The 27,920-nt window shown below is 39.5% G+C and overlaps 1 protein-coding gene across 4 annotated transcripts; it reads right to left on the reverse strand.

Moving 5' to 3' along the window:
* On the reverse strand, window positions 1-27,912 carry LOC119730698 (ARF GTPase-activating protein GIT2-like). 4 transcript variants are annotated; one of them, XM_038203700.1, is made up of 20 exons: window positions 27,774-27,912; window positions 23,760-23,896; window positions 23,148-23,260; window positions 20,465-20,563; window positions 15,536-15,635; window positions 14,557-14,643; window positions 13,165-13,295; window positions 12,129-12,223; window positions 10,990-11,087; window positions 10,223-10,295; window positions 8,992-9,086; window positions 8,737-8,860; window positions 8,339-8,529; window positions 5,901-6,050; window positions 4,937-5,236; window positions 4,560-4,652; window positions 4,397-4,401; window positions 3,734-3,937; window positions 2,817-2,880; window positions 1-1,527 (listed from the first exon to the last, which is right to left on the reverse strand). In XM_038203700.1, the coding sequence occupies exons 1-20, from the start codon at window positions 27,826-27,828 to the stop codon at window positions 1,330-1,332; spliced, it is 2,412 nt and encodes an 803-aa protein (XP_038059628.1). In that variant the 5' UTR covers window positions 27,829-27,912; the 3' UTR covers window positions 1-1,329. The 4 variants fall into 4 exon arrangements, with proteins under 4 accessions (XP_038059628.1, XP_038059624.1, XP_038059626.1 ...); XM_038203696.1 differs by lacking the exons at window positions 1-1,527; window positions 2,817-2,880; window positions 3,734-3,937; window positions 4,397-4,401 and having other exon boundaries at window positions 4,464-4,652; window positions 14,527-14,643; XM_038203698.1 differs by lacking the exons at window positions 1-1,527; window positions 2,817-2,880; window positions 3,734-3,937; window positions 4,397-4,401; window positions 20,465-20,563 and having other exon boundaries at window positions 4,464-4,652.
* Between the last annotated feature and the right edge of the window lie 8 nt (window positions 27,913-27,920).

Raw genomic sequence — 27,920 nt, forward strand, 5'->3', positions numbered from 1 at the left:
GGGAAATGTGCATTGAAACCCATTTAAAATGTGCATGCCCAATACATGCATAAAATAAATGTAATATTCCTTCAAGGGAATTAATCAAAATGATCTATTTTCAGTTCATCTATCAATAACTATTGATAAAACACAACTACAAACTCCAACATGATTTTAATACAATTTAGATGAACTTATTGTGTCTATTGTATCACTATTTCATCCTTTTAAAACATGCACTCTAAAGCAGCAGATACTATGTACAAATGTAAGTAGTATTTAAAGTCACAATGTGTTCATTGGAAGTACAAACATCAGCCTCATGATTAAAAACCAGGCAACGCTGGAGGACATGTAAACATGATCCTGCAATGTATATTTGCATGGGCAGTGGACGTGTATACATGTCAGTGGCTCCCTGTAATTTTGTACACATCATGTTTTGAACTTAAAATTGGCCACTGTACACAGCGTGTCGTCATAGCAAATATCCCCAGAGTGTTGCAAAATATGATTTACGGTGAGCAGTATCATACAAATATTGTACAAATGACTCAAGCATCAGTATTTGTGGTGTTCGACTTGATTGTAAAATTAGGTCTACATATTTTGTCTTTTTCAAAAATGGTGATTTTCTGGCAAAACATAATCCCACCATCAAGTGGTTAACAAAATGACAAACTTAGCCAACTGGAAACTGACATGAGCCTTTCCACTCACATGTCTAGTCACATGACGAGCTATTTGGTCACATCACATGACAAGCTATTTACATGTAGTAAAGAAGGCTGACATAAAAGCATGGATATGTGTATTAACATCAAAATTACGAAGCTGCAATGTTAACTTTTGAATGAAAAAAAAAACAGACGGCAAGCGGCAAAGTATTCACAAAGATAATTCATATCCCGTACCACACTTCATTTGTCTCTGCGCGAAAAAGATGGCATTATTATTTTACTCTTTAAAAGTATTAAACAAATTGTATTTCATGAATATTCTGAAATAAAATATTTTTAAAGTAATTCCACTTTTCTCAAACACTTTCACTGACACTTCAAAAATCTCTAATAACAATTTTCCAAAATTACCTTGACTGACCAAAATTTACCCTAGTGACTTACTGTAAATAGACTTCCAAAACAAGTTCCTCAATCCTTCAAAATCAATCACTGTGTTGGAATCCGATGGCACTTTCTTTTTATTTAAACTTTTAAGTAGAATCAAGCACCATGTTGAGACAATATGGCTGGGCTCTACCTCACTAAATTCTGCTAAGAACTTGGTGGATTTTGCAGGACCAAGGAGGGCTGGGACAAATGGTCAATTTACTAACAGCCATCGTTTTCACTGGAAGCACGTCACAAGCTGCTTGGCCGACTTAGCAATGTCATAAGCCCTGCTAATGATCTCCTGGGTCAGACGGCCAAGGTCAGGGGTCACACTAGGGTCAGAGGGCACGGCGTTTTTACACTCTGTGTGAAGGCGTGTGGCACTAGAGACCAGGATGCGAAGAGGCGTCTTGACAGACTCAGTGCGATACTTCTGGAGATGGATACAACATGAAGAGGAGGAAAGCGCTTTGAGATATTGCAGGTGGAAAAACATGATGGGGGAATTTAAACAATGTATACCATTTGGATACACCATTTGTTCATTGTTCACTTATTTATGCTGTGCAACAATCATAAACAAATAGAAATTACAAAAAAGATTGAAAGCTATTTAAAGCAGAGTTTGTGGGTAGGGGCCTCTTGTCAATATTTCTTAAGTTTCATGTAAGGTGACTATCTCTAAGTGAGAAGTGTGGTTCTGAGAAGAATTAGCACTAACATCTTGAGGTTTCACTCAGTTAAGGATCCAGTGCAGATCCCTTGATAACTCCAGTTTGTCTCAAGAATCAAACTTCCTATTTTTTCCCCTACTTTGTTGTTGAATAAATCATTTCTTATGATGTATCCACAAAAAATGTCCCTAAGAACATGAGGAATCAGAACAAATACAGCGTGTCCCTCCAAAAAAATGTGTCTCTCGGGGTTGTAGCAGAATTAAAACAAATGAAATGTTTCTACTCTTTTAACATAATTGTGAAGCATATTCATTGTACTATTCTCTGTAAAATGTCCATCGGATTCGGTTCACCAGTTTTCCAAATAGAGGCTACTACATTGTATGTAACACCATACCATTCTGCACCATTCCAATTATTATTCATCACTTGCAGAAAAACACATTGTGTGCATGTATGCTCTCAATGTATGCGTTGTCAAACTTGGAACGGACTGGTGTTACATAATGGCCTTCGTTTCAAAACCACTGAACCGAATCCAACAAAAACTTCACACAAGAAAGAAAAATGTTTGGGCACATCAATTCTATAATTGAATTTGAGAATTGTTATAAATTACGAACATTCTGATCCACCCTCCAGAGGGGCATTTTTGGGGACACCCTGTATAGGATGGTGGAGATGTTGGGAACTATATAGCAGTCAGATGGTTGAGAATGGCATTATCTACATTGACATCATCAGACATCAAACCTAAAGTCTTTTTTTCTTTTTAAATTCTTTCAAATGATGGGAAAGTCAAGATAAAAAAATTAAGGGCCAGAGTGACTCAAGTACATGAGCTTATAATAATTAAACAGGGGTAGTGACAGAGAAGAAAATAAGATTAGAGATGGAATGGAAATAAAAGAAGGAAATAGTTCTGGAGAAGTTATGCTCTGAATGGGACAAAAAGACAGACAACAGATGTAAAAGAGACAACATTTGAGCTGAAGGTGACATTCAGAAATTGAGGTGTCATTACAGTTTTACTGATGGGTCTTACCTCTGGGAACAAGTTAGCCATTTCATTCACTGCAGACCGAATCTGATCTGAACACGATGCAAAACTGAAAGCAAACAAACCAAATGGGACTGTAAATTCACATTGACAGGAGTATCAACATATTAGCAATTTTATCACCACTACAAAATAATTAATGAAGACTTTTTACCCAAGACTTTAACGTAAAAAAAGATTTAGTCATCCCATTGGAGACAAGTTTAAATTGCTTAGTGTGGAAGCTGAAAATGAGCTCTGGTGCCCTGATTTGACTTTTGCGCTGGCTCTAATAGAGAAACACCATATATTAAAGCCATCATCTAAAAATCTACTGTAAAAGGTTTTCACATACTTGATCAAATTTTCATGAAATTTACTTTTCATCTGTTTATCACAGTCATAGTCAAGTCCTCACAACTCAGTCACACATCATAACAAGTCCTTCAATCTCAAGTCAAGTCACAAGCAATTCAGTAGATCTGTGCTCAAGGCATTCCTTTGATACTGGCCATTACATATGACTTGTGACCTGACTTGTGATAGACTTGTGACCCGACTTGTGATGGACTTGTGATGGACACGTGATGGACACGTGATGGACTTATGATGGACCTGTCTTGGACATGTGATGAACCTGTGATGGACATGTGATGGACTTTTGATGAATCTGTGATGGACATGTGATGGACATGTGATGGACATGTGATGGACTTTTGATGAATCTGTGATGGACATGTGATGGACATGTGATGGACTTGTGATGGACTTGTGATGAACCTGTGATGGACATGTGATGGACTTGTGATAGACTTTTGATGAATCTGTGATGGACATGTGATGGACTTGTGATGCACTTGTGATGAACCTGTGATGGACATGTGATGGACATGTGATAGACTTGTGATGTACTCAATGTTTACCTTTGAACTTTGCACTCTGTGGCCACACTAAGCAATGTCTGAATCCTCTTGGTGATCTTATCGGTAGCTGCCACCACTTCCTCCTGGGTGGGGGGTTTGTCTGACGCCCCTTCCCCACCGTCACTACGTGGAGGGAGCTCTGCAGTTGGGGAGCTGGCTACAGGGGGCGATCCTGGGACATCAGTGGTGTCTGGCTGACTAGAGCTGCAACAACAAATTCATTTAACAGAATTTTTCAGGATATATCATATCGAAAAGATCTGAAGTACAGTTCAATTAAAAAATAGAAATGAAAACATAAAGACAACCTTAAACAGTTCCCAACGGAACACTCACAGAAATTGAGTTTCTATCAAAGGGTTCTCCACAAATAAGACTCCTCATAAGATGTCTACACATTAGACTTGTTTGAGAACAAGTACAGGGAGCTGCTAAGCACAGGAAGTATTTGCTTAGCATGAGCAGGTTACCAACCAAAATGTCACAATGTGTATACTTCTTGCGACTGGTTCTCAGCTCATTCTGCTTAGTAACAAAATCTGCTTAGCAACAATCTTTGCTTACTAGCAGCAAAGGGCAATTCCAGCGTTATGGAAGAAACTGTAATGTCCATGATAGAGCCATTTTACCATGATAATTAATAATAATTTTAAGGAAAAACACCTAAGCTGTAATCTCCTGGACCATTACTAGATGATGGATGTATAAGATTTGAAAATACATTTTCAGCGTTATTCACTGAGCTCTAAAGTACAAATATGTCCATTTGTAATGTCTGCAATGCTAGAATTGCCCTGAAACATATTTGATTTAAACCTTTACTGACTGACCTTGTTTCCATTGGTTGTGTCTGGGTATTATCATAATCACTGCCAGTCTGGCTAACTGGTCTCTCTTCCTTCTCACTTGCTTCTCCTGTCTGTAAATACACAAAGCAGGGAACCGGTTAGATCTTTACATTGTATGGAATTTCCAAAGTTAAAATCACAAATCACCACAAGTCATAACAAGTCAATCAAAAGGAGCTATAAATAAAAAGATATTGAAATAAATGGGCATTCTTTCAACACTGTTAATCCCCTGTTACTTGTGACTGGACTTGTAAATTAACTTAGAAGTAAATGATCCTATGTAACTTAATTTCAATTGTTTGAACAATTATTTAATTCTGGATTGGAAAACAGAACTATGATAAATCAATACCTCAGTTACATCAGCATCATCAGATATTGGCGGCAAGACAACGTTTGTCGCCCTTCCCTTCCCCTCTGCCTGTTTGTCCTGGGTTGTGGCCAGGGGTTTGCTCTCAAATGGCATGCCAAATGGTTTCTGCTTGGAGCGTGATTCAATCATGGACATGGGCCGGCCTGAGCCACGAGACGATCGGTTAATATTCCCAGCAGCCTCTGCTTGGAAGCTTTCCAGATCATGAGTCTTCTGAGGGAAATCCATGCGACGCTGGATGGCACGGAGTTGCTCATTTTCTTCCTTCAACTTCTCCACCTGAAAAAAACATGGATTTGAATATTACCTAAGACTAACTAAGTATATTTTGGTAAACAATGATATAGCCATTTAAAATTGATTTTTAGGTTTTCATCTCTCAGATTAAAAAAAAATCAGTCACACAGATAATCGTGCTTCACTGAATCACTACAAACAAAAGCTTTGAGACCTTGAAAAAAAATTTGAAAGCAGAAAATACATGCAGAAAGAGGGACCAAGTTTTGTTAATTAAATCTTCATTAATGATTTTCATATTTTCCGCTGTTTGGGTCAGAAATCTTTCCTGTCCAAGTCTTCGTAACCTGTTCTGACATGATTTGGACATGCACCACGCTGGCTCCCACCCCTTTCATGGTTGTTCTTGCTGTTATGTAGCCATGTCTAGCGGCATGCGATGTTGGAAAAACGGAGTTGCCCAAGGATTTGTTGGAAATTTTTCTCAAAAAGACACTTTATTGGAGAAAAGAGTTCAAAGAGTTAAATAAGGATTTTTGGTTGTGGGTGATATGGCCAAAATCGAGATATTATGTCATTGTCACTTACACTGTATGTCATATGCCATTGTCAACGTCAGTGTCAATCAGGTGTCATTTGCCAGTGCAATGTCATATACCATAGTCAATGTCAATGTCATTCTTGTCATAAATCATGTGTCATTTACCATTGACTGCAGCATGTGTATCTCTTGGTTCAACTCTTTGTTCATCGCCAGGAGCTGTGAGACTTTGGCCTCGGACGACACCAGCTGTTTCTTGACTTGTAGATATTCCTTGAGCGTGATTGGTTCGTCAGAAGCATCCGAGCTACCTCCCTGGGTGGGGAAATGGTTTTGAAACGGAGCATAATGTTTGAATTGCAGACGGGTAACCATGGTGACTAATTAAGAAGACAAATTCACCACTATGTGATTTGTATTCCACGTTCACTTCGATTCGAACAGGAGCTCTTGCGCAAGAAAGGTTGGAATGGTATCCAATAGAATTGTAGAAATTCACACAAGCTGTTTATAGCATCCAGACTTTCTCAGTCTATAGAAGACAACACAACACCATCCTTTCCATTCAAACTGTGGCTTTGGATATACAAATCCACAAGATGTTGCTCATGTTTCAAATGCTCTGATGAAAAAAAACAAATATCAGAACAGATCCTAGAATAGCCGACAAATGGTCTGACGCCAAAACACCATCCTACTTTAATATGACGACAGCTAAATGTTCAGAGCACCCGGGGACAGGTTTCTCTTATCTAAGATGACTATTCAGTTGTCTTAAGCCTTGAGGCGCAGTCAAGGAAGTCATGGGACTGACGGAGGAAATTCAATGGTGCCTCAGGTATTATTGGATGATTGGAAGGTGTGGCAGAACAACAAGGACCTTTTATGAGGAGATATGAGCATCTAACCGGAGCCTGAATGGCAATTAAGCCGTTAGTTCCTGTAACGCCCCTAACCACCCCACCTGTAACTCTGTCCCCAACAGCCCTAGCACTGTATGGTTTAAATTCCACCAAGGAGTAAATACAGTGTCGTACAATTTAACAAGAGAGCTAATGGGTTAAGCCAGCTTTGAGCTGTTGGTCACTGTACATAATTCTGAGTATTATCACTACCCTGCATCGAGTGCCAGCTTGTGCCCAACTTTACTCAACGCTCTCTGAACTATAATTTGTTAACATTCAACAATAAGATTTTTTGTTACAAATAAATGTTTCCATTCTTTCTCAATGAGAATGTCGTATGACAAATAACATACAATACACAGTTATGGCGATCCCAACTGGGATATTATGCTGTTTACTTATAATTTTTGTTGTACCTGTAAGCTGCTGTATGGGTTTAACAGTAACACGGTAATTCAAGTCTGTGACATCATCTTCCATTGGAGCTTACAAAAACAATGTCATAAAAATTCATGTCCTGAACCACTAAATCTCATTTTTCTTAAGACATTCCAAGGAAACATTCAGACTGACTTCACATGGGAGATATTTCAACACAATGCAACGTGGGTAAATACCTTGCATTAGCTCATAGACAATATGTCACATGAGGAAATACCCTTCCCAATCTTATTAAATGCTTCCTCAAGACATGAAGAAAACCTCCCCCGTTCCCTGCCCCCTCCCAAAAGCTATAACGGGCCTTCACAAAATCCCCAACTAACCAGTTAATTAATAGCATCCTGGAAACAATGCTGGAATTACAAGAGCTAGGCAGAGAGCAATGAGTTTCTTCATATTGTTCAGCTGGCTCACACACAAGACACTATCACTATCATACAAGTCCCCAACATGTCAGATTTTTAATAGTAAACACAAGCAAGAGCTGTAAGTAATTCAACTTCTTGATGGTTCCTATTTTTCGTTCTTGGAAGTTTTGAATAAAACAGCAGGACAGGAAATAGCCAGTGTGCCCATTACAGCTAGGTCAAACAGCGCCCTCTGTTGTTGATATGTGGAAAATGTGGAACAGGAAACTGAGTGCTACAAACCTTGTTTAAAGTAAAAGTACTTTATTACAAATATGACATCACATCATTTCGTTCACTGTGTTGTACCAATGGCTAAATGATAGGATCATGGTAGGGATGTTAGCAAGTCAATCACAAGGCAACCATATGATTCCAATATGATATTATTGTTCAATTATAAATTGGATGTTAGTAAGACAAACAAACCAACACAGGAAGACAGATGGAAAAATGAAAAGAGAGATGAATATCCAGTTGCTATAAAATGTACCCGCAGTTATCAATATAAAACTGCTGACTAGTACCCTTGAACTAAGATATTGGAATATTGGAAAACCTTGAACTAAGATATTGACATATTGGAAACCAGCAACATTAGACAAATTTTATAATCACTCATGTTAGGTTTGGTGTCACTTCAATGAACTTGGAAGAGACAAGCAAAGCAACACACAGATGATAAGGACAGACAGATGATAAGAGGGATATACAATTGCTACTTACCATTATTACCAATAAGAAACTCACATATTAGGATCTGTATCACTTAACTGGAGTCGACATAACCCTACCCAAAGTGACGAAAGGACAGACACACAGACAGACAGACAGACAGACAGCTACTCACCCGTGGTTTGAGGGCATCCTTGAGTAGACCTCTCTGAACCGATTTACGAGTTCCCTCCGACACATCCCCACAATCCTCATCAGATGCCACGCTGTCATACAACGGCTCGTTGTCATCGAAGACATTCAGGTTATCCAGGGCGGGTTTCTCATGGATTGGGGGAGGGGGCGCTCTATGGACCTCAACAGTTTCTGAAATGAATAGCAGTCAGTTTTGGTACTTTAAAAACGTCATAATAATGTAAAATACAGTACATTTCTTACTTATTGCAACAACAAAAAATATGATTAGAACTGTAGGAAACTTGAGAAAATCACAAAACATCAAACTGCAACAAACAATTGGTGAACAAAAGGAGCCTTTTCGTATGGGTATCTGACTATTAATAATATACACACCTTTATCCACAGAGGGCCTTGTGAGAGACAGGGTACCCTGCTGTCTTCTTTTAGCCTCTTTCAGTATGTCAATAATCAGTGTAGCAAACTCTCTTGCGCTGAACCGAGCAAGTTTCTGACGACCCTGAAAAAAGGGTAAAAGCCTCAAAGAGTCAAGCAACTTATCCAAATAAGTTTTAAGATTTTGCCAACTTCAAGATAATTAAAGATTGTTGCTGAATGTTTATAGAGAAAAACAATGAATTTGCAGCAAACCTGATTTCTTGTTGATGAGAGCTCAGGGTTGAGTGGCAGAAACAGCACCGTCCTATCAGCGCCGATGAAATTAGGCTTCTGAAGTGACGCCCAAACTGTCCAATTAAAAATAAAAATTCCAAATTATTAAACTTCAAGTAAAGCCAAAATGCACTCCAGTGTATTCGGCACATTACTATTATTTTTTATTCAGATGAAATCAACAACAACATTACACATAACAATACAAATATAAGAAAACAAAGAGCTCTTGATTTTGTCTGGGATAGCCAAAAAGTCAATTACAGAGGCCTACATGTATGTCCATTGGGTCCAATATCTGGCCATCAAGGCATCTTGAAACCAGCAAAATGCAACACCTGTTTTTTACAGTATTCAAAGGATTCTAGACTATGGAGCATTGTTACGAATCTTGAGAGCTCCATGGAAGGACACATAACGTTATGCGTGCGTATTGCATGATGCTTTATTCTACTCTGTGTACAAACTTGTATTCTTTCCCCATGATTTGTATGTAAGCGTCAGGCATGTAGCTGTTATGCATTCAAGTTCCTCCTAACTCTCTCCTTGTAACTCAGTGAGGTGTCTATGCATGGAGTCCATGGACTCAGTGCTCAAAGAGTAGCTTTTTGGGACCACTTTGAGAGCTCCAGTGGGTTACCATGAGTATGGAGTGAAGTACGTGTGACTAATTCTATGTGCACATTCTGTGGTGAGTTTGTCTTAAGCCGTGTGTCTTAAGTTTGTCTTAAGGACTAAGCCGTGTCCACGTAACGTTTCACCCTCTCTGGAAAACAGGTTTAGAGGCATTTTTGGTTTAGGATTATCCATTGCAGAATGAAGAGAAAAATTCAAGGATATCAAAAAATAAATTTGGGGTTGAAACAGTTTTCACAGTTTAAGTAAAGTTATTTTTTGTACCGAGTTTTCTTAACTACACGAAAACAAAGGAATGTCCACACAGCGTATGTAAAACAAACATGTGTGTCTTTGCATGAGCATCAGGCGTCTTCAGCAATTCCTTCAAATGTCTCTCCCAGTGGTCTCCCCCAACTCTCCCTTTGTAACCATTGAGGGGGTACTTGTGCACACAGTGCAGCCCAGACAGATCATCAAATAGCTTTCTATTGAGGTGAGTGGCATAACTTCTCCCAAAATAATGCTGTACGAAGAAAATGCCAGGCTCACAAAGACAATTATCCCTGACGATTTCTGATTCAAGCTGACTTACTTGCATCCAATTCCCGTCTGTCAACTTCATCATACACATCCATGGCTAACTCCTCAAACAAATGATTGCTCAACTGTACCAATAAAAAAAACAACCAAAACAGTGCTTCAAAATATAAGAATCCAGACCGACAATGACAGACTCTGTAACGTATATAACCTGGACCCAAGTACCGGTCCGATTTAAAAAATAAACAAAATCAAATATTGACCAAAAACCTGTGAATGAACAACTGATATAAATGTATAAATCTGTAAAATCAGCTGATACTGACCTCAACTAAAACTTGTTACTCTACTTTAAAGATAGGAATAGGAGTTACTAAAAGACAATGTATCTAAGTTCAGAGCTTGTCCATGAAGGAATTTCAAACAAGGGTCTTGGAAATAATATACCAATACGTACTGAGGCCCCACCCACTGCGCATGCGGGCAGCAACACGTGCGTCTCCACAATACCAAACTGCATGTATTAGTCATGCGCACGTCACTGCAAATGCACGCATGTCAAACATTTGTGAAGGCAGGTCAGACATCAATCACGACTCTGATTGGTCAAAATGTCATGAGGCAGAGCTTAAGGAATCGTCTACTGAAAAATTAACCCTTTGTCCAGAAACTGTTTGCCTTTATGCAAGTGGCACAAATGGCTCAAGCATGCGTAGTTAAATACCAGTCCACAACTCCAATAACAAAATGTGCTAAATGTACAAATGCAGGCATTTCAAATTCTACTGTGCATTGTTCTCTTCTGTATTTGCCACTTACAGCTTGTAGTTTCTTCCTGGCCTGTTCAGCAGCTTCAGATCGATCCAGCGAACTATCTGCCATCTCAGGGATCAGGAAATGCTGGCCTCCAAGATGATCTGGAAAGGCAACATAGACAATCAGTCAGACTAGGATTGTAAGGAATAATGCATATCTATGCTCTAGTGCTCCCTGCTGTCAAAATGCTTAATGATACTAAACTTAGAAAGTTGAACACTGGCTGGTGTCATAAATAGACTGATTTCTGCCTCAACTCAGTTACTGAGTCAGACACAAGCCAGCAGTTCCAAGCAGCTTCCTGACTTAACAAACTCTGACCTAAGTCAAGTTATTAGGTCAAGAAGGTCGTGTCAAGTCACAGTGTACATGTACATGTATAGTCAAGTTGAGTCAAATATTTAACTGAAGTCAGTTCGTGTCACAAATATTCACTTTAGAACAAATAAAGACAAGAGAGAAAGTCATTGGTATCACTAACAGTTAACAAGAAGTAAAACTTATCTGGTTTGGCTTCGGGTCTAGAATTTTTTCGCTGATCGCTGACAACATCAAAACCAAATGGCATTATTCAAAACTGTTTCTGATTATTTAAAAATACGTATGGATCTATTTAATATTTATAAGGAGGGCATACATGTAGCCAGCATTGGAATCCAAGAGCTTAATAAGAAATTGCCCAAAGCCAATGATGAAACCACCAATTGGACAATGCGTTTCAAGTCTGGTTTTGTGCGTTCCAGAATCACACGGTGGGAGTCTGTGACGCAAATGTAAATTTTGCACCAAAATTCAATGCAAACATTTTTCTCAAAGCTTTGCTTTTATTTTTGGGACTTCAGTCATATAAGCCTTCGCTCGCATCGAGTCGCGTCGAGTCTTCTGATGAGGGAATTGAGTCTACTCAAGTCAACAAAAATTGTGACTCGATACAGACTCGAGTCGAGTCATTGACTTGAGTCGAGTCATTACAAGTCTGTCAATCACAGCCTTGATTAATATCCAACGTGCATGCACAGAAAGTCTGACATGCTTGTATTAATGCGGCTGGAACCAGATTGCAGCAAAGAAAGAATCATCACAGCACACAGCGACAAATAAAATGTCAGAATCTTATCTCAACCTCCTTCCCATCAACTCACCAGGTCTTTTACTGCAGACATAGAACGTCAGTCGGTCTGTCAGCTCATATTGGCACTGCACGAGACGCTCTGCTAATTCTAAATGGCCTTCCTCCCTGAAAAAAGGCATCAACAGTATTCATCAACACAGCCACACATGCATAAGAAAGGTCATACTTAATACTCACTTAGTGGTGGGCAAAAGCCGAGTTTCAAAATCTGGTTATCCTTATTATTTTCAAACCAAGTAACTGTTCCCATTCAGCTCACAATCATGCCCAAATTCTGCAAAAATCCTCACAAACCTCATGGTTTAGTTTAGGCCGGCTCATACTTCAATTTGCAAAATCTGCTGGAGTTGCAAAACTGCAGCGAGAATATTTGCCACAATGTTAGACATTCACCTTCAAATTTGCTTTAGCACCGAATATATGAACACGCCTTTTGGGAAGTATACAAATACAGCATGGTTTGAGGGGAAGTAGTGGGAATTACTGGTCTGAGGTGTAGGTCAGCTTGACTTCACGTCGGGAGGTAGTCAAGCTGACCTACACCGAGGCACCAGTAATTTCAACTACTTTCCAGAAACAAGCCATACTGTATTTGTTTTACTACAACTCATAAATATTTAGTAGCCTCACTACCTTTCCAGTGGCATCAATACCTTGTCGATAACGCCCTTCGTAGATTTTGCATCTTTATTCAGTACAAGATATTCAAGTTCTTCTTCAGTCAATGAAATAGCCTGGTGCCAACACTCTTTAATGTGTCTTTACTGCAGTAGTTACAAGGACTATAACAATAGACTGGTTCCGTAAAGTTTCATGCCACAGATTACATGTTCCACGAGGCGGGTTCCAGAGGGAACTTTTGGTGCTACCAGAAAAACTACCGCACGGCAGTGAGCTGGATACTCTCCGGGATGACTTCACCATTTTTACTTCCCGGGCGCGCGGCGGAATCGGCCAATGACGTGCTCCTATTTGATCATGAATATTTATGAGGTGTAATAAAATAAGTTGCCAAAAGGGTACTAAGATGTGAGAGGTCAACGTACTTTGCCAAGTCAGCAGGTGTCTGGCCATCACTATCCATGGCTCCTGGGTCAGCACCATAAGCCATGAGAAGCTCACACTGTAAACTCTGCCCAGAGTAACTAGCAACATGCAGAGGGGTGTTGCCTCTCTCCTGAAATCAAAACAGAAGGTTCAATTCCAAGAAAACTGGGAGCTGTCAAACTCTGAAAGAAGTATCACAGGTTGTTGGAAGACTATGTAAAGCAATCTTTCTTAAACCCAACTCAATCAATGCGAATGAACCCATGCAAACTGGGTACCCTCCTTATCTTCCCCATTCACTTAATGCAGATGAACCCATGCAAACTGGGTACCCTCCCTATCTTCCCCATCAATCAATGAGGATGAACCCATGCAAACTGGGTACCCTCCCTATCTTCCCCATTCAATCAATGCAGATGAACCCATGCAAACAGGGTACCCTCCCTACCTTCCCCATTCAATCAATGAGGATGAACCCATGCAAACTGGGTACCCTCCCTACCTTCCCCATTCAATCAATGCAGATGAACCCATGCAAACTGGGTACCCTCCCTATCTTCCCCATTCAATCAATGCAGATGAACCCATGCAAACTGGGTACCCTCCCTATCTTCCCCATTCCATCAATGAGGATGAACCCATGCAAACTGGGTACCCTCCCTATCTTCCCCATTCAATCAATGCAGATGAACCCATGCAAACTGGGTACCCTCCCTATCTTCCCCATTCAATCAATGCAGATGAACCCATGCAAACAGGGTACCCTCCCTACCTTCCCCATTCAATCAATGCAGATGAACCCATGCAAACTAGGTACCCTCCCTATCTTCCCCATTCAATCAATGCAGATGAACCCATGCAAACTAGGTACCCTCCCTACCTTCCCCATTCAATCAATGCAGATGAACCCATGCAAACTGGGTACCCTCCCTATCTTCCCCATTCACTTAATGCAGATGAACCCATGCAAACTGGGTACCCTCCCTATCTTCCCCATTCAATCAATGCAGATGAACCCATGCAAACTGGGTACCCTCCCTATCTTCCCCATTCAATCAATGCAGATGAACCCATGCAAACTGGGTACCCTCCCTATCTTCCCCATTCAATCAATGCAGATGAACCCATGCAATCTGGGTACCCTCCCTATCTTCCCCGTTCAATCAATGCGGATGAACCCATACAAACTGGGTACCCTCCCTATCTTCCCCATTCAATCAATGCAGATGAACCCATGCAAACTGGGTACCCTCCCTATCGTCCCATTCAATCAATGCAGATGAACCCATGCAAACTGGGTACCCTCCCTATCTTCCCCATTCAATCAATGCAGATGAACCCATGCAAACTGGGTACCCTACATTGACAAGAAGTCCGTCCAGGACTCGTACCACGTGGTAGAAGTTAGCCTGAGCACCCAGTGAGAGCAGTCGCAGACATGTCTCCAAGTTGCCCGTCCGCACGCTGGAGTGGAGTTGCTGAAGAGAGGAAATGAAGGAAATGTGGATCATTACGAGCAGACAAGGGAGGGGTTGGGACTCTGGGAAAATGTCGGGTAAATGTCAGAACAATCTCATTCCCAGGGCCTAATTTCAGCTCTAAGATAATAGTAGGCCCTGGCTGGGCAACTTGCTTCCTGATTGAATCCAACAATAGCAAGTATTGAAATTATATCTTGTACATTTTTGTACTTGATTGCATTTCCAGTGCGTATTACATATTTAACATTATTGTGAATTAGTATGTCCAATCCTCCCAACAATTTTTTTGTTCAAGTAGCCTATTATTATATTTATAATGGTCAAGATTTTTGAGTATGCCATTGATCTGGTACCAGAGGCAGTCTTCTTCTTGCGTATGACTGTTTCAGCAGCGTATACTATAGTGACAGATCCAAACTGGAGAGCCAGGTAAATAAGGGCATTGTCTGTTACACCAGAGCCAGTGAGCAGATAGTAGGAGCATACTGCTCGACGCTATGGGGCTCAGGTTGATGTATGTGAATTGTGAGATGTTATCATGCATAGCTATCTCAGTTTTGTGAATTGTGACGACAGATGAGTAAAAGTCAACATTTATGTTTGATTTTGAAGGCTGTGGTGTTGGTAGTCATTGCAATCAAAAGATTGCAACCTTGTCCTGTTAATATTTCCAAGCAGGATTAACAGTAAATTGATTTATTAATGCCATTATGATTCTCCCTAAATTCTCGTTTTGGTAATAGTTATCTCCACATCAATTGTGACAATGTTTCCTTTAGAAACACTGCCAAGTTCCAACAGTTACATCTTTTGATTTCTACTCCCAGTCCTCTGCCATTAAGCAGGTCACAGGTCAAATGTCAGGTTACCATGGCAACAGTTGGCTTACTTGACTGAGATCCTTGACATTTGAACCGTCTTCTTCTTTGAGTCGAAGCACAAAGTCTAGTCGTTGGTACTTGGCACGGATGAACTCCGACTTAGATGGACTGCATACAAAAAAACGACAAATAGAAAACAACTTTACATTTTTTGTTAATAATGAGAATTATGCAATTTCTAGGGAATTGGACATTGCGTTGAACTGAGAGAGGAATATGCCTTCTGTGAGTCGAGTTTAAAACCCAATATAAGTTGTGCATTTGTTTGATCTGTGAAATTTGAACAGGCTTAAAAAATTGAACAGGGTTATTCCAAGGACAAACTTCTACTTACCCTCCTCCCATATACATGTACCCTGCCCGTGATCTACAATACCTTATCGGCCGCCAAGGTCAAGTTAAAAACCTTCCTAAAAGCTTTCCAGAACATCCTGAGCAGTCATTTCCCTAGGATTATGTAATTACGCCCTGATAATTTAGGATTTGTGTTGTGAATATCCGAAATTAAGCACCTAATTACAATTCTGTAATTTGTGACCTTTCGTTAAATTTCCAGAAACTTTCCTGTTAATTCAAGACATTGGGTGTCACTTGCAAGAGAAACGTCACTTCAAATTTTATACGTCTCAGATTTTTTTTAACTGTCATTAAAATTCGAATAGAGTATGAAAATTAAATTAGGATATCACAATGACTTTTCAAAAGCGATTGGACTCTGATAAAGTAATGATAATTTTAATATTTCCAAAAGAAATGTTTGAATTTTAATAATTTTCAGGTGTGTTATAAATCCTAGCAAGTACAATTTGCTTGGGCTCTTTGCCAAAAAGTTTTGGAACATTGTTTTTTCAAAAACTGAAGTCAGAGGTTTTAACTTGCAGACCGGAGACCAAATTATGTAAACACCGCGGAGGAAGTACTCAATTAGCAGGGTATTTTAGACTGCTTGTTGCTATGGAAACGCAGTCATGGCCGGGATGATAAATGCCTGCTAAACCTTGACCGTAGTGTTTGCAACTTGGAAAAACAAACTCAGTACTAGCTGATCATGAACATGGAGTCAGTACGAGAGTTTAACAAACTGCTGTGTCATGCGCTCAATTTTTTTTTTTTTTTTAGTCATTTTTTTTCTTCATTTTAATAGATTTTAGATTATATGTACATGTAGCATGATTAACAATGCTCACGATGTTGACTTTGCTGTAATTCTACAAAGAAATTGGGTAAAATTTACCCCCCAAAAAGGACCATTTACATCAATGCAAATGGGCAATTCCAGTGTTAAGGTAGAAACTGTACTGTCTGTGACAGAGCTTCAACATGTTCAAAGAGCTCAGCCAAAACCTGAAAATACACGTAATAATGGTCAAGGAGATGTACAAAATGTACTAGGGTTTGGAGCATTGTTCTGAATCATTAATTAGATATCATGGTTCCTAGGCTCTTTCACAGACATTACATCCTTATCATTTGCCAAAGAAATTAACAACAGAACAACATAAAATATGACTCTATATTTTAACAATGACCCATATGTGATGTTATTATTTAAACAATTAATTTAAAATTTTAAAATCTTTTGATAAATTCAGTCATTTGCTTTTAATTGAAAGAAAAAATCATGCCATAAATGAAACAAAGCATAAAACAAAATGCACTGTATATTAGAGAGAAGAAATTATTATGAAAATAACGAAATTCAAAAATTACAAACAAGCAAACATTTTCAGGATATACAACTGTCATATTTGGATCTTTTAATAAACCAGTTTGGTATTTCAACTGCGCATGTGCACAATGATATGGGTCACAGGTCATTCCGGATAAACAAATATTTCAAAGGCACATGAATGCAGGCGCACCACACATGCGTGTAAACTACCGGCAGAATGGACATACATGTACGTATAACATCACCTAACATCACGTCAGCGATATTATTCCGAATGACGTGGGGTCATTGAAATACCGAACTGGCTATAACAACAACTTTATTTTAATTTCATAATTATCGTCATCATTCACTTGTCATGCCAATAATTATCTTGAGCTTCATTTTCTTGTCATAATAAGGAAGTCAATAGATGTGAATCTTTTTAACAGATTAATGAACTACAGGCCTATGGTACCTCAAGATTTGGGTGTTTTTTTAGCTTCAGCAACTGAAAACCAGTACCCAAAGAAAGTGGGGCAATTTCAATCACTGTATGTTACCCTTGAACATGTTAATGAGGCCAATTTCATTACGTTGCAAAGTGAGACCCAATGTATTTGCCTGCAACGCCCTCCAGCAGATGAAATGCGCTCGGGATAAGCACAGTTTATCTGTTATGGACTCTATAAACAGTAGATACATTGCAGTACTTCAGGATGCACCCCTGCATTAAAATTCCCATAGACACCAGTGCTAAATGCCCATGCTTCAAAATTCTTTTAAAATACTCCGAACTCTCACAGGTATTTAATGTGCACAGAAAAATGATGATCAACATGTCATCTTTCATTTTCTTTCCATATTTTTGTGGATTGACTATTGACTTTCAAGAAATTCTCACCCAAAGAAGACAACCTCTATTTTTCCCAAGCGGAAAAGTAGCCATCTTCAAAACAATCCCTCCACAACATGGCAAAATAGCGCCACTTTCAAGCCCAATTGCATCCAAAATGCTCAGAATTGGAAGGCTCAAATCTGGGCCAGAGGTTCATTGCCATACATGTATCTCTTCAATTCCCCAATTTTATGGCTCTCAGAACTCTTTAATACAAAATGTTTTGAGGGTATAAGTTTTATTCATGAGCTCGGCAGATGGGTTTAGGCCTATTTACAGGTGTGCACCCTTAATGACTATATGCTCTGTGTGCAGTACAGTTGGTGCACACATTGATTCGTGTGTGTATATAGCAAGTTATCAAGACAAATGCCATTCAGACTCATGTCACAGACTCATGTCACAGACTCATGTCACAGGCTCATATCATCTTGACATGATTGCCACGTGTACGGTAGAAAGGCATTTAAGAGTCACAGCGGCTTACAATGTATGTCTGCAATGTTCAGTGGGTACATGTACTTGTACATAGAGTTCATAGTAGACACAAGTTTTGTTAACTGTTAAGCAATGCCATGAAATTAGCCCCTGCTTGCGTGTATGATGTAACCAAAAGCTGATACTACCTTGGTTCACTTTTGTTTTAAGCAACCAGCTTTATTCAGCAATTATCCTTTAATAAAAGTGTCATCATCTAGCCCTGACTGCATTGTAATGCAATAGACCATTATCATGTTGCAGCCATCTTGATTTTCTTCCTATTCAAATCAATGTCACCAAAGCGAGGCTAGAGGGAAAAATAGTCTGGTTCCTTTTTGCACACAAACATTATCATTCAGTACTGTCATTCGAAAACATGACTAAAATGGTGGAAGCATGATATAGGTCTATACATCTTCCAGACCAAAAGGTAATTTGATATGTACAAATAAGGCAGGGAAAAAAATAGGGTTTTTTAACCACTCTTCAAATTTGGAAAAGTTCATGATGCCACTAATCACAGGATGTACAGGTAGGGATCTCTTCATATTTTGGGCAATTTTAGGTATACAGGAACATACATGTACACACATGAATAGTATCGATATTAACAAATAAAGCCTGAAGCCAGGCAGTTACAGGATGATTTATGTACATGTAACCCCGGTACATTCCTGTAATCAAATTACCAATACATACTTAAATTATTCCTGTAATCAAATTACATATATCATTTCTGAAAATGGTAATCACATGTCTCCCTTTTAAGGTATATATTTATCTATGGGAAGTCCAATTTCAACAGTTGTCACACAAAGTTTATATTTTTTATTAATAATATAAAATTTAAAATTGATTTAAATTGACCAATGTGCCAGATTTGAAAAAAAATGTGCCTCTTTGTTAGTCTTTCTTTTCCGCTTAAGCTTGCTGATCAACTTTATGGAATTCAGCTACAATGTAATGTAGGTTAATTGTAAAAAATAAGAAAAGAAAGAAAAAATTAACATGCATGGATGATGCTTCTAATGTTCTGTACTTTAAGGAACAAGATAAGACATTTCAAAAGGAAACCAACTTTCATCATTTCAGTGATTTCCTGAAATTACTGAAGTTAACAATTGTTGCCATTAGATTCAAGAGAATTCATGCAGTTTGTTCATTCTACAAATTGAGGGTCCAAAGTGTGACATTCTTCCTGTCCCTGCTACTCGTACCTTGGTACTTTGACATTCAAGTATCATTGAGAATAACTTCAAATAATTTGTATTTGTTGGGTAGGTAGTTTGCTACTCATAATCACTCTTGGAGGATGACTGCATTAAAGGAGTGCATCAGAATTATCTATGTCAAATTGTAACTAGGACAGGGAAAAACAGTGGACCCCAAATTTATAGAATGGCCCGGCCACTTGGTGTTTGAAAATGAAGATTAAACTTAACATGTATTCCCAAAATGTTTACCTCCTGGGAAAGTTGTTATTTGCTTCCCAAATCTGACAAAATCTATCACAGAACAGCTGTACAGCCTTTGTGCTTGGGACAAAACTGTGGCACTAAGCCTCATGCAAAGTAAAGGTGGCTGAATTATACAACAAAACAGTCATTTATCCATCTAAATCCATGAAAACCAAGCACTGGATTTGGAAGGATTCTGAACATTTAGGATTACAGTCAACAAAACTCTTAATACATGTATGTGGTTAGACAGAGATGCTGAATTGTCTTTTAATCTGAAATATAAACTTGCAGCAAATACAGAAAAGGAAATCAAGAAAGAAAGAAAAAACAAACACAATTTTGAAACCAGATTAATTACACTGTGTTAGATTGCAGAAGACGGCTGTACTTTGGTCAAAACAAAATGGCTATAGCGTAGAGTAATAAAAAGAGTTGAATAAATTACGACCTTGCGTTGTAGTCCACATTCCTGGTAAGCGATCGGCGTTTGGTAAAACTGTGAAGTAGGCTCCAGTTATCTCCTGAATCGGACTCAGAATTCCTTGCACTGTGTGTTATGTGGCACAAACAGACAGTCAGACACAGTGACAGACAGACACACAGTCACATACACAGACCAACACTCAACAACCAAACAAACCAAGGCAGCGCTGTGTCTTCCGATGTTCACACATATGTTACTTGATATTATTGTCAAACTTTACAATAAAAATGGCGGGAAAATCAGACACAAATGAGAATCAATTCCCAACACAACATTTGTGCCAAAAAATTGTAAACAACAGATAACATGGGGCAAGCAAATGCAATATGCAGAATTCAAATGCAGTAGTCAAAATGCACACAAACACTTCTTCCAACTCTCCTTCTCTCAATGACAACGTAGAGAGAGATACCCTATCCGTCAAAATCTATCAGTTCTATAAACTGGGCTCACATTGGTACAATTGACAGGCTGTGGTAGGTATGTTAACTGAGGGTACCATGCCTTGACTGACATTGATAGATGTGGTGGGTCAGCACTGGTGAGTGCCTGTCAAACTGGCCTCATATTGGTCCAATTGACAGGCTGTGGTAGGTTTGTTAACTGAGGGGACCATGCCTTGACTAACATTGATAGATGTGGTGGGTCAGCGCTGGTGAGTGCCTGTCAATGACAACCTCGTCCCCAGTGCTTACTTTATTTCCAACCGCGTTTCCAATAGTAAACCCTGGATAGGAAACTTTCTTCCTGTATCCTTATTGGATACCGCAATGGGCTAGTAATGGATTTTTATCATGTACTTGGTGCTATATATTCACAACGTGCAGTACGTGTTTTCGCGATCATTCGTCCACGCCTTCTTGAAAATACTAATTTCCTTTCCAATTTGCTCATCTTAATATGAAATATGATACTGCATGTTGTCTCGATAAGATCGTAACAGTTTGATTTCAAAAATCGTGTTTTTGTAACTCACGCCGTGCTCGCGCTGCTACGAATTGACTCTGTTTTTACCCCAGACACCGCATACAAAAACAAACGCTAATGTGTAACGCATATCTAGGCACCAGACTGTTCCTCATTTGCATACGTGTGCAAAAATCTTGCACATGCAAATGATCCAATACCAGGGTGAGAGAGCAGGTAGTGGTGGGCGCGTACTGCTCGACACCCTGGGGACGAGGTTGTGTCAATGATGGATTTAGCTCAGTAACAATGAATGAACAAAAGGTTCACTCATGCATATCCCAGCAACCAAACGCATTGCCCTCTAAGATTGCTGCTACATGTATGCAAGTTGTAGCAGTATTCAAGGTCACTCTATCTATCAAACCCCTTCAACAGGTTTTGACAGTTATGGTGGTGTTTCCTAATGTAGCGCACTTTGACGTTTACCCGACTTTCCTCGTGTAGTGTTTCAAAACCTCTTTGTTGACAAACCTCAAAATCATGCAGTGAAATACTGGTACTTTTACCTTATTAAAACCCTAACCCACCTCACTCCTCCAAAATCCTCCTGGCAGTTTTGAAGGATTCTAGAGGATTGAGGATGAATGGTGATTGAAGCACATGAGGATTCTGGAGGATTGAGGATGAATGGTGATTGAAGCACATGAGGATTTTGGAGGATTGAGGATGAATGCATTTTGAGGCAGGACTGTCTGATGATTTTGAAGGATTTGGCGTTGGTTATCCTTCATTTTAACATGAGTGCAAAATTTTGAGATGAGGAGGATTTTGGAAGATTGACGATGAATGCATTTTGAGGCAGGACTGTCTGACAATTTTAAAAAATTTAGGCGGAGTTGCAAAATTTTGGAGGATTTTGGAGGATTAAGGATGGTTCTTAGCAAAAAGGGCCTAGAGGGTTAGGGCTAAATTAATGCTTGCTTTTTAACCTCTGTGAAAAATGCTGGTGTCATGAAATTTAATCCGAAATTCAAAAACGGTGGCGTCCGGAAATTGGGCACAAATTGGTGGAGTGTTCCCTAACGTGGCGCACTTGAATAAATCTCGGAAAATTACAAATTAACATTTAATAATTTCTTTAAAGTTGATAAATTCTGATAAATCATTATTATCTCTACTTACATACCCAGCCAGAAGTTTGTCAGAAAATTATTTATTATTTTTCGGGGCATTTTCAAAGGGGTCACGCCAGCACTTCAAAATAAAATCGAAAAATCACGCCAAAATAAATTTTTCTTCTCACTTTGTAACGGGTACATAAACTCGCGATTTTTGAACGGGAGTGTTTAGAACTTGATGAAATTTCACTTTCTGAGAAATTTCAGTTAAAATTTTTGCTCTAGATAGGCGCTACAGGCGAAAAATTAAAGTGCGCCACGTTAGGGCCGCGCTACGTTAGGGTACATCAACAATATGTGGTTTAATCCATGGAGCTTCTGTCAGTTGGTGACCAGCATACGCTATGGGAGAGCAAGTAGATAGAGTTTTTGATGGTTTGCGAAAGTTCTATCAAAACAAGTGTTAAATTAAAATTAACATTCAATTAAAACATTGTAAAACAGAAAAAATAACTGAACCAGCAGATGACAAAATTTGCCAGAGGCATAGAGGAGAATGTGACATTCTTCACAAACACCTCTGACTGAAGTAATCTTTGCTGTTTACTTTCTAGACTTACTGTATAGGATCCTTGGGAGAAGGTTTGCGTTTGCCGCTGCGGACTTGCGATGGATCAAGGAGAGAATGTTCCCAGATTGAGTTGGCTCCGTTGGTTACTAAGGCATAAACCATCTGAAAAAGGTTACAAGATAATTCAATCCTTAGAATTGTGGCTAAGAATTTATGAAACGTATTTGAAAGACGATGGCTTCAATCACAACAATGTCCACTGTCCTGATCAAAGTCATTTGTGTGTCTATTCCTGGAGAATTCAGGGAATTCATGTTTACAGTATGCTAAAGAAATACCCATTCTGAACAATTTAACTCCTATCTCTGGTTCATCAAACTTACATCAAATCAACATCAAATCTACATACATGTAAGTTGTTCAAAGAGGTTTAATAGCAAGCATTAAAAAGGTAAAAAAGTACCAGTATTTCACTGAATGAATTTGAAGTTTGTCAACAAAGAAGTTTGGCAACACCACATGAGGAAAGTCGGGGTAAACGTTGAAGTGCGCCACGTTGGGAACATCACAATATACATGTATTGCATGTGAAGCCCATTTGATAATATCCAAAACACAATTGAAAATGAAGGACATTAGCACAGATATGCACACAACCTACCTCCCTCAGACTTCTTGGCCAGGGTGAGCCATGGTTTAAAGCTCGGATCTGAGAAATATGCCGACCAAGACTGCGATGTACACAACAGCACTCATCGCACACCAGAACCCCTCGATTTAACGACGCCCATCCTGGGTCTGATCCAAAACAATAAGGTCAGTCATGTCATGTAAATATGACAGAAAACTTTCAAAACAGTTTAAGAAAAAAAAAGAAGTTAAAATTGCTAATATAAATTTCAACTACCGGTAGTAGCCTATAGGCCTTTTCACACTGTCCAAAATCTCCGGGTTGGAACCGGTTCCAACCCCGAGATTTTTTTCAACCCTTTTCCCACTTCTAAAATTTCAACCCGGTTCCGACCCGGGTAGAGTGCTCTAGCCGGATCGAAATCAACCCTGGGAGGGACCAGGGTTGAAAATCTCAACCCGGATCGAAATTGCATTTTTCGGCGTGAACCGTGTCGAAAATGATAGTGTGAACCGCCCCGGGTTGAGTCACTCACGGCCGATCCGTGTTGAGTTGAGGCCAACATTTTACCGAAAATCTGACACGCCGTGCATAATAATTCCCTCCACCACTATGGCCGTCACAAACACCGATCCCGAAATAATCGCTCCCTAATTATCATCCAATAATGTATCGGTGTATGGAGCATCCTTTACCGAGTCTGGGCTTGTAATAGGTCCGCAAAATGTACCCCAAAAATGTACATTTCTAATGTTAAATACGAATCGTCTAACGAAATGACCGGAGCCATTTTGGAAATATTGCACACAGCTGCGCTGGTGTCGTACAAAAATCGGACTCCCAAATTGGATTCGTTTACTCTCTTATTATTGGTCAAACCCTTTCACGTGACAGGTCCTTTTCCTAATAGGCATGCGCAATACTACCAATGAGTCCGTATTTCACAGAGTAGTAAATTCACGCTGCACACCGGCCTGTCCGTAAGCCTCGTGGCCTCGTGCGCGCAGCAGCCGCGTGCGTCGCAATGCATTATGGGATTGAGAAAATCATCGCAGCGCCCTGTGCCGAATGCGATCCGTGTCGAGAATTTGTAGTGTGAATTCACAGGGGCCGTAGCCGGATTGAACGTTACACGGTTCACGTAGCGGCCGTTCCCGTAAAGGACAGTGTGAACGTCGCGTCTCTCCGATCCGTGTCGAAAAATACTGAACCGGGTTGGATCCGGGTAGGTTTCAACACGGTTCGAAACGGAGATAGTGTGAAAAGGCCTTATATTGTCATACTACTTCAGCCAAGTAAATCTTAAAATCTTAACAGGGAATAATGACGTTAAAAAAAAAAAGTAAAGTAACCACCAATGGTAATCGTGTTGTTTAACTTTAGGACCTTGTTTCATATTAAGAGAACGAAAAGCCACTTTTTCATGTATGATTTAAACGATACCAGCAAGAAAAGTAACCTTGTGCTTTTAGTTTGCTAAAATACCGTATTGAATATCAGCAGCATTAATTTCATAGAAAGAGGGCAGGTTTTTTTATTTATGAGGAAAGTTATGGGGTAAAATGATAATAATAATAATAATGTTGGGTATTTATAAAGCGCACGTATCCACCAGGTACTGGCACTCACGGTGCTACATCATTATTACCCCTGCTCATTGGGCCCATGAAACATTCCAAATACCATCTCAGCTCCCTGGGGAGTATACAGCGCGATGCAGCCTGTTAATTCAATCACAATAACCATCTCTGCCCTCACAGGTACCCATTTACTCCTGGGTGGAGAGAAGCAATGAGTGACTAAGTGCCTTGCCCAAGGGCACATGCACCATGACCCCAGCTGGACTTGAACCCACAACCTGCAGCTTTACGCATCAGTGCCCTTATGACCACGAAGCCACAGCACTCCACGTTGATGACAATGCCGGAACTGCTGTGACTCGCATGTAGTAAATCAGGTATGAAGTCACATTTTCTGCAAAAGTGGGCCTACTAATCAAAATTTTTAAAAACCTAGAATAAATCTTCATAAAAAAGACTGCTTCGGGCTGTAAAATTCATTTTGGAAAATTGGAAAAAATTCTGTACTCGGACGTGACTTTTTTCAATTAATTTTCTAGCGCCAAAAGTTACATCTTTTATGGTTATTTCTCCACTTTCCCTCCTCTACTCTCGCCCTCTCCTTTCCTTAATTTCTATTTATTAATCAGTCAGTTAACTTCATCGGGATTCGAACCTCTGACGCTTGCTTGATACACGAGACTCTTAACCGCTAGGCCGCGCACGATCGCTGTTGCAATAATCAATCTTTGGACGTATTTGAAGTATCCATTGAAAAAATCTAAATATTCATGAGAATATAAATATTCATAATGACGTATTGCACTATCATTGGCAGGCTCATGCGACGTCATGGTTGCTGATGTCACGTGTATAACGTACCGCTGTCTTTCAGCCACTACAATCAGCTTTGACCGGCTGCTTCAAGTTAGTTCTGCACGACGTATGTGTTGTGCCCATTCTTGAAAATCACGCATTCTCGAGAATGGGCATGCACATTCTCGAGAATGGGCGCGCATTCTTAAGAATGAGCGCCCATTCTTAAGAACGAGCACGCGTTCTTAAGAATGAGCGCTCATTCTTAAGATTGGGTGGGAATATCACGTGCACAATTTATGAATTTTGCCCAATCTTAACAAACATTGCACGACATAATTATGTTAAATGAATTGTATAGCGGTTAAAAGGGAAACAATTCATATAAAGAGGAAAGAAAATGTGCTATGCTTCTGTACTCGTATAACTACGATAATTTGAATCAAATTAAACCTGTTATTATTGCTTTTTTCTGTCCACTATGGGAAGTTTTGTAATAACGGAGGACTGGGAACTAGTCTGGGAAGTGCTTTGTTTAGGCTAGACAAGTTACAAGTCCCTGCATGTATCATATGCGTGCCACGAAAAAACCCCGATGTCCAGAAGCTGCCAAAATTACTCTTTTGACTAGATAGAATCCAGCTCTGCGACGTCATGGTGGGATGTGAACAATAAATTGGTGGCAATTTAAATGGGAAATAGCATTAGCACTATGGGATGTCGCAGTATTCATTCTCATTCTTCACATTCTTCATTCTTACGTCCCCCCCCCCCCCCCGCTTTTATTATCCCAAAAATCAGAATTCTTTGCACTAGTATTATTATATCTCTTATATTTTCCCGGTCCCCCCCCCCCATATCAATACGCCTTTACTTATCATATCCACTCTACTTTTCAGCGCCTTGCGTTGCAACAGTATAATTATTGAGAATCAGTGAACGAGGATTTAGCTAGACTTGCCAAGCGCAGCCGGTGCTCGGCATCGACAAGACCGTTATCTTGTCGCGCATTCTCAAGAATGTGCGCTCAATCTGGAAGAGTTATTTTTTGCCAAGATTGAGCAAGGATCCAGTTGCACATTCTCAAGAATGTGCATGCCCATTCTCGAGAATGCGTGATTTTCAAGAATGGGCACAACATATGCATCCAAAATGTGCTCTAAAAACACATTTTGAGTAAATTTTTTTCACCTTAACACAGCTTCCTGGATTTCTCTTGGTTCAAATGACAAGGTGAGGTGACAATTAATATGTTTGGCAGCAGATAAATTGACGTCCGAGTATGGATCTTTTCCCGGAAAATTTGACAGTCATTTGCAAAAGTTATTTTTGAATGGAACAAGTAAAAAAAAAGTGTCCTAAATTTAACTACACATACTATCATAGTATACCTGATGCTGTAAATTTATTTATGCCATTGTTAATTATCATGACTCTTATTTTAGTAGGAAAGGTTGATATTGAACGCTTCGGCTTATTTTAATAACAATAACCAACAATAAGTTAGGCTACATTAAATCTTAGGGCGAATCGTCCGGAAACTGGACACAAACACAGCAAGAAATACATGCACAAAATATATCCCGCAAATCGACGAACTTTTCTTAAAACTTCGAAATCAGTTAATCATTTATTACCCGTAAAACTTACTTCTGTGAATCTATCTTACCTGATGTTCCACAATCGGCGCAAATCTCTCCGGGAACACGCTGTTTTCCTCTCATTTTCGATGGTGTTAGTGAGCCGGAAGTAAAGTCTGCATCGATGGCCAAATACGGGTTCGTGTGCGTTTGACAGTCCTCGTTCAGTCATCTGA

The sequence above is a fragment of the Patiria miniata genome, unplaced genomic scaffold (genome assembly GCF_015706575.1).
Source record: "Patiria miniata isolate m_02_andy unplaced genomic scaffold, ASM1570657v1 HiC_scaffold_22, whole genome shotgun sequence".
NCBI classification, from domain to species: Eukaryota; Metazoa; Echinodermata; class Asteroidea; order Valvatida; family Asterinidae; genus Patiria; species Patiria miniata.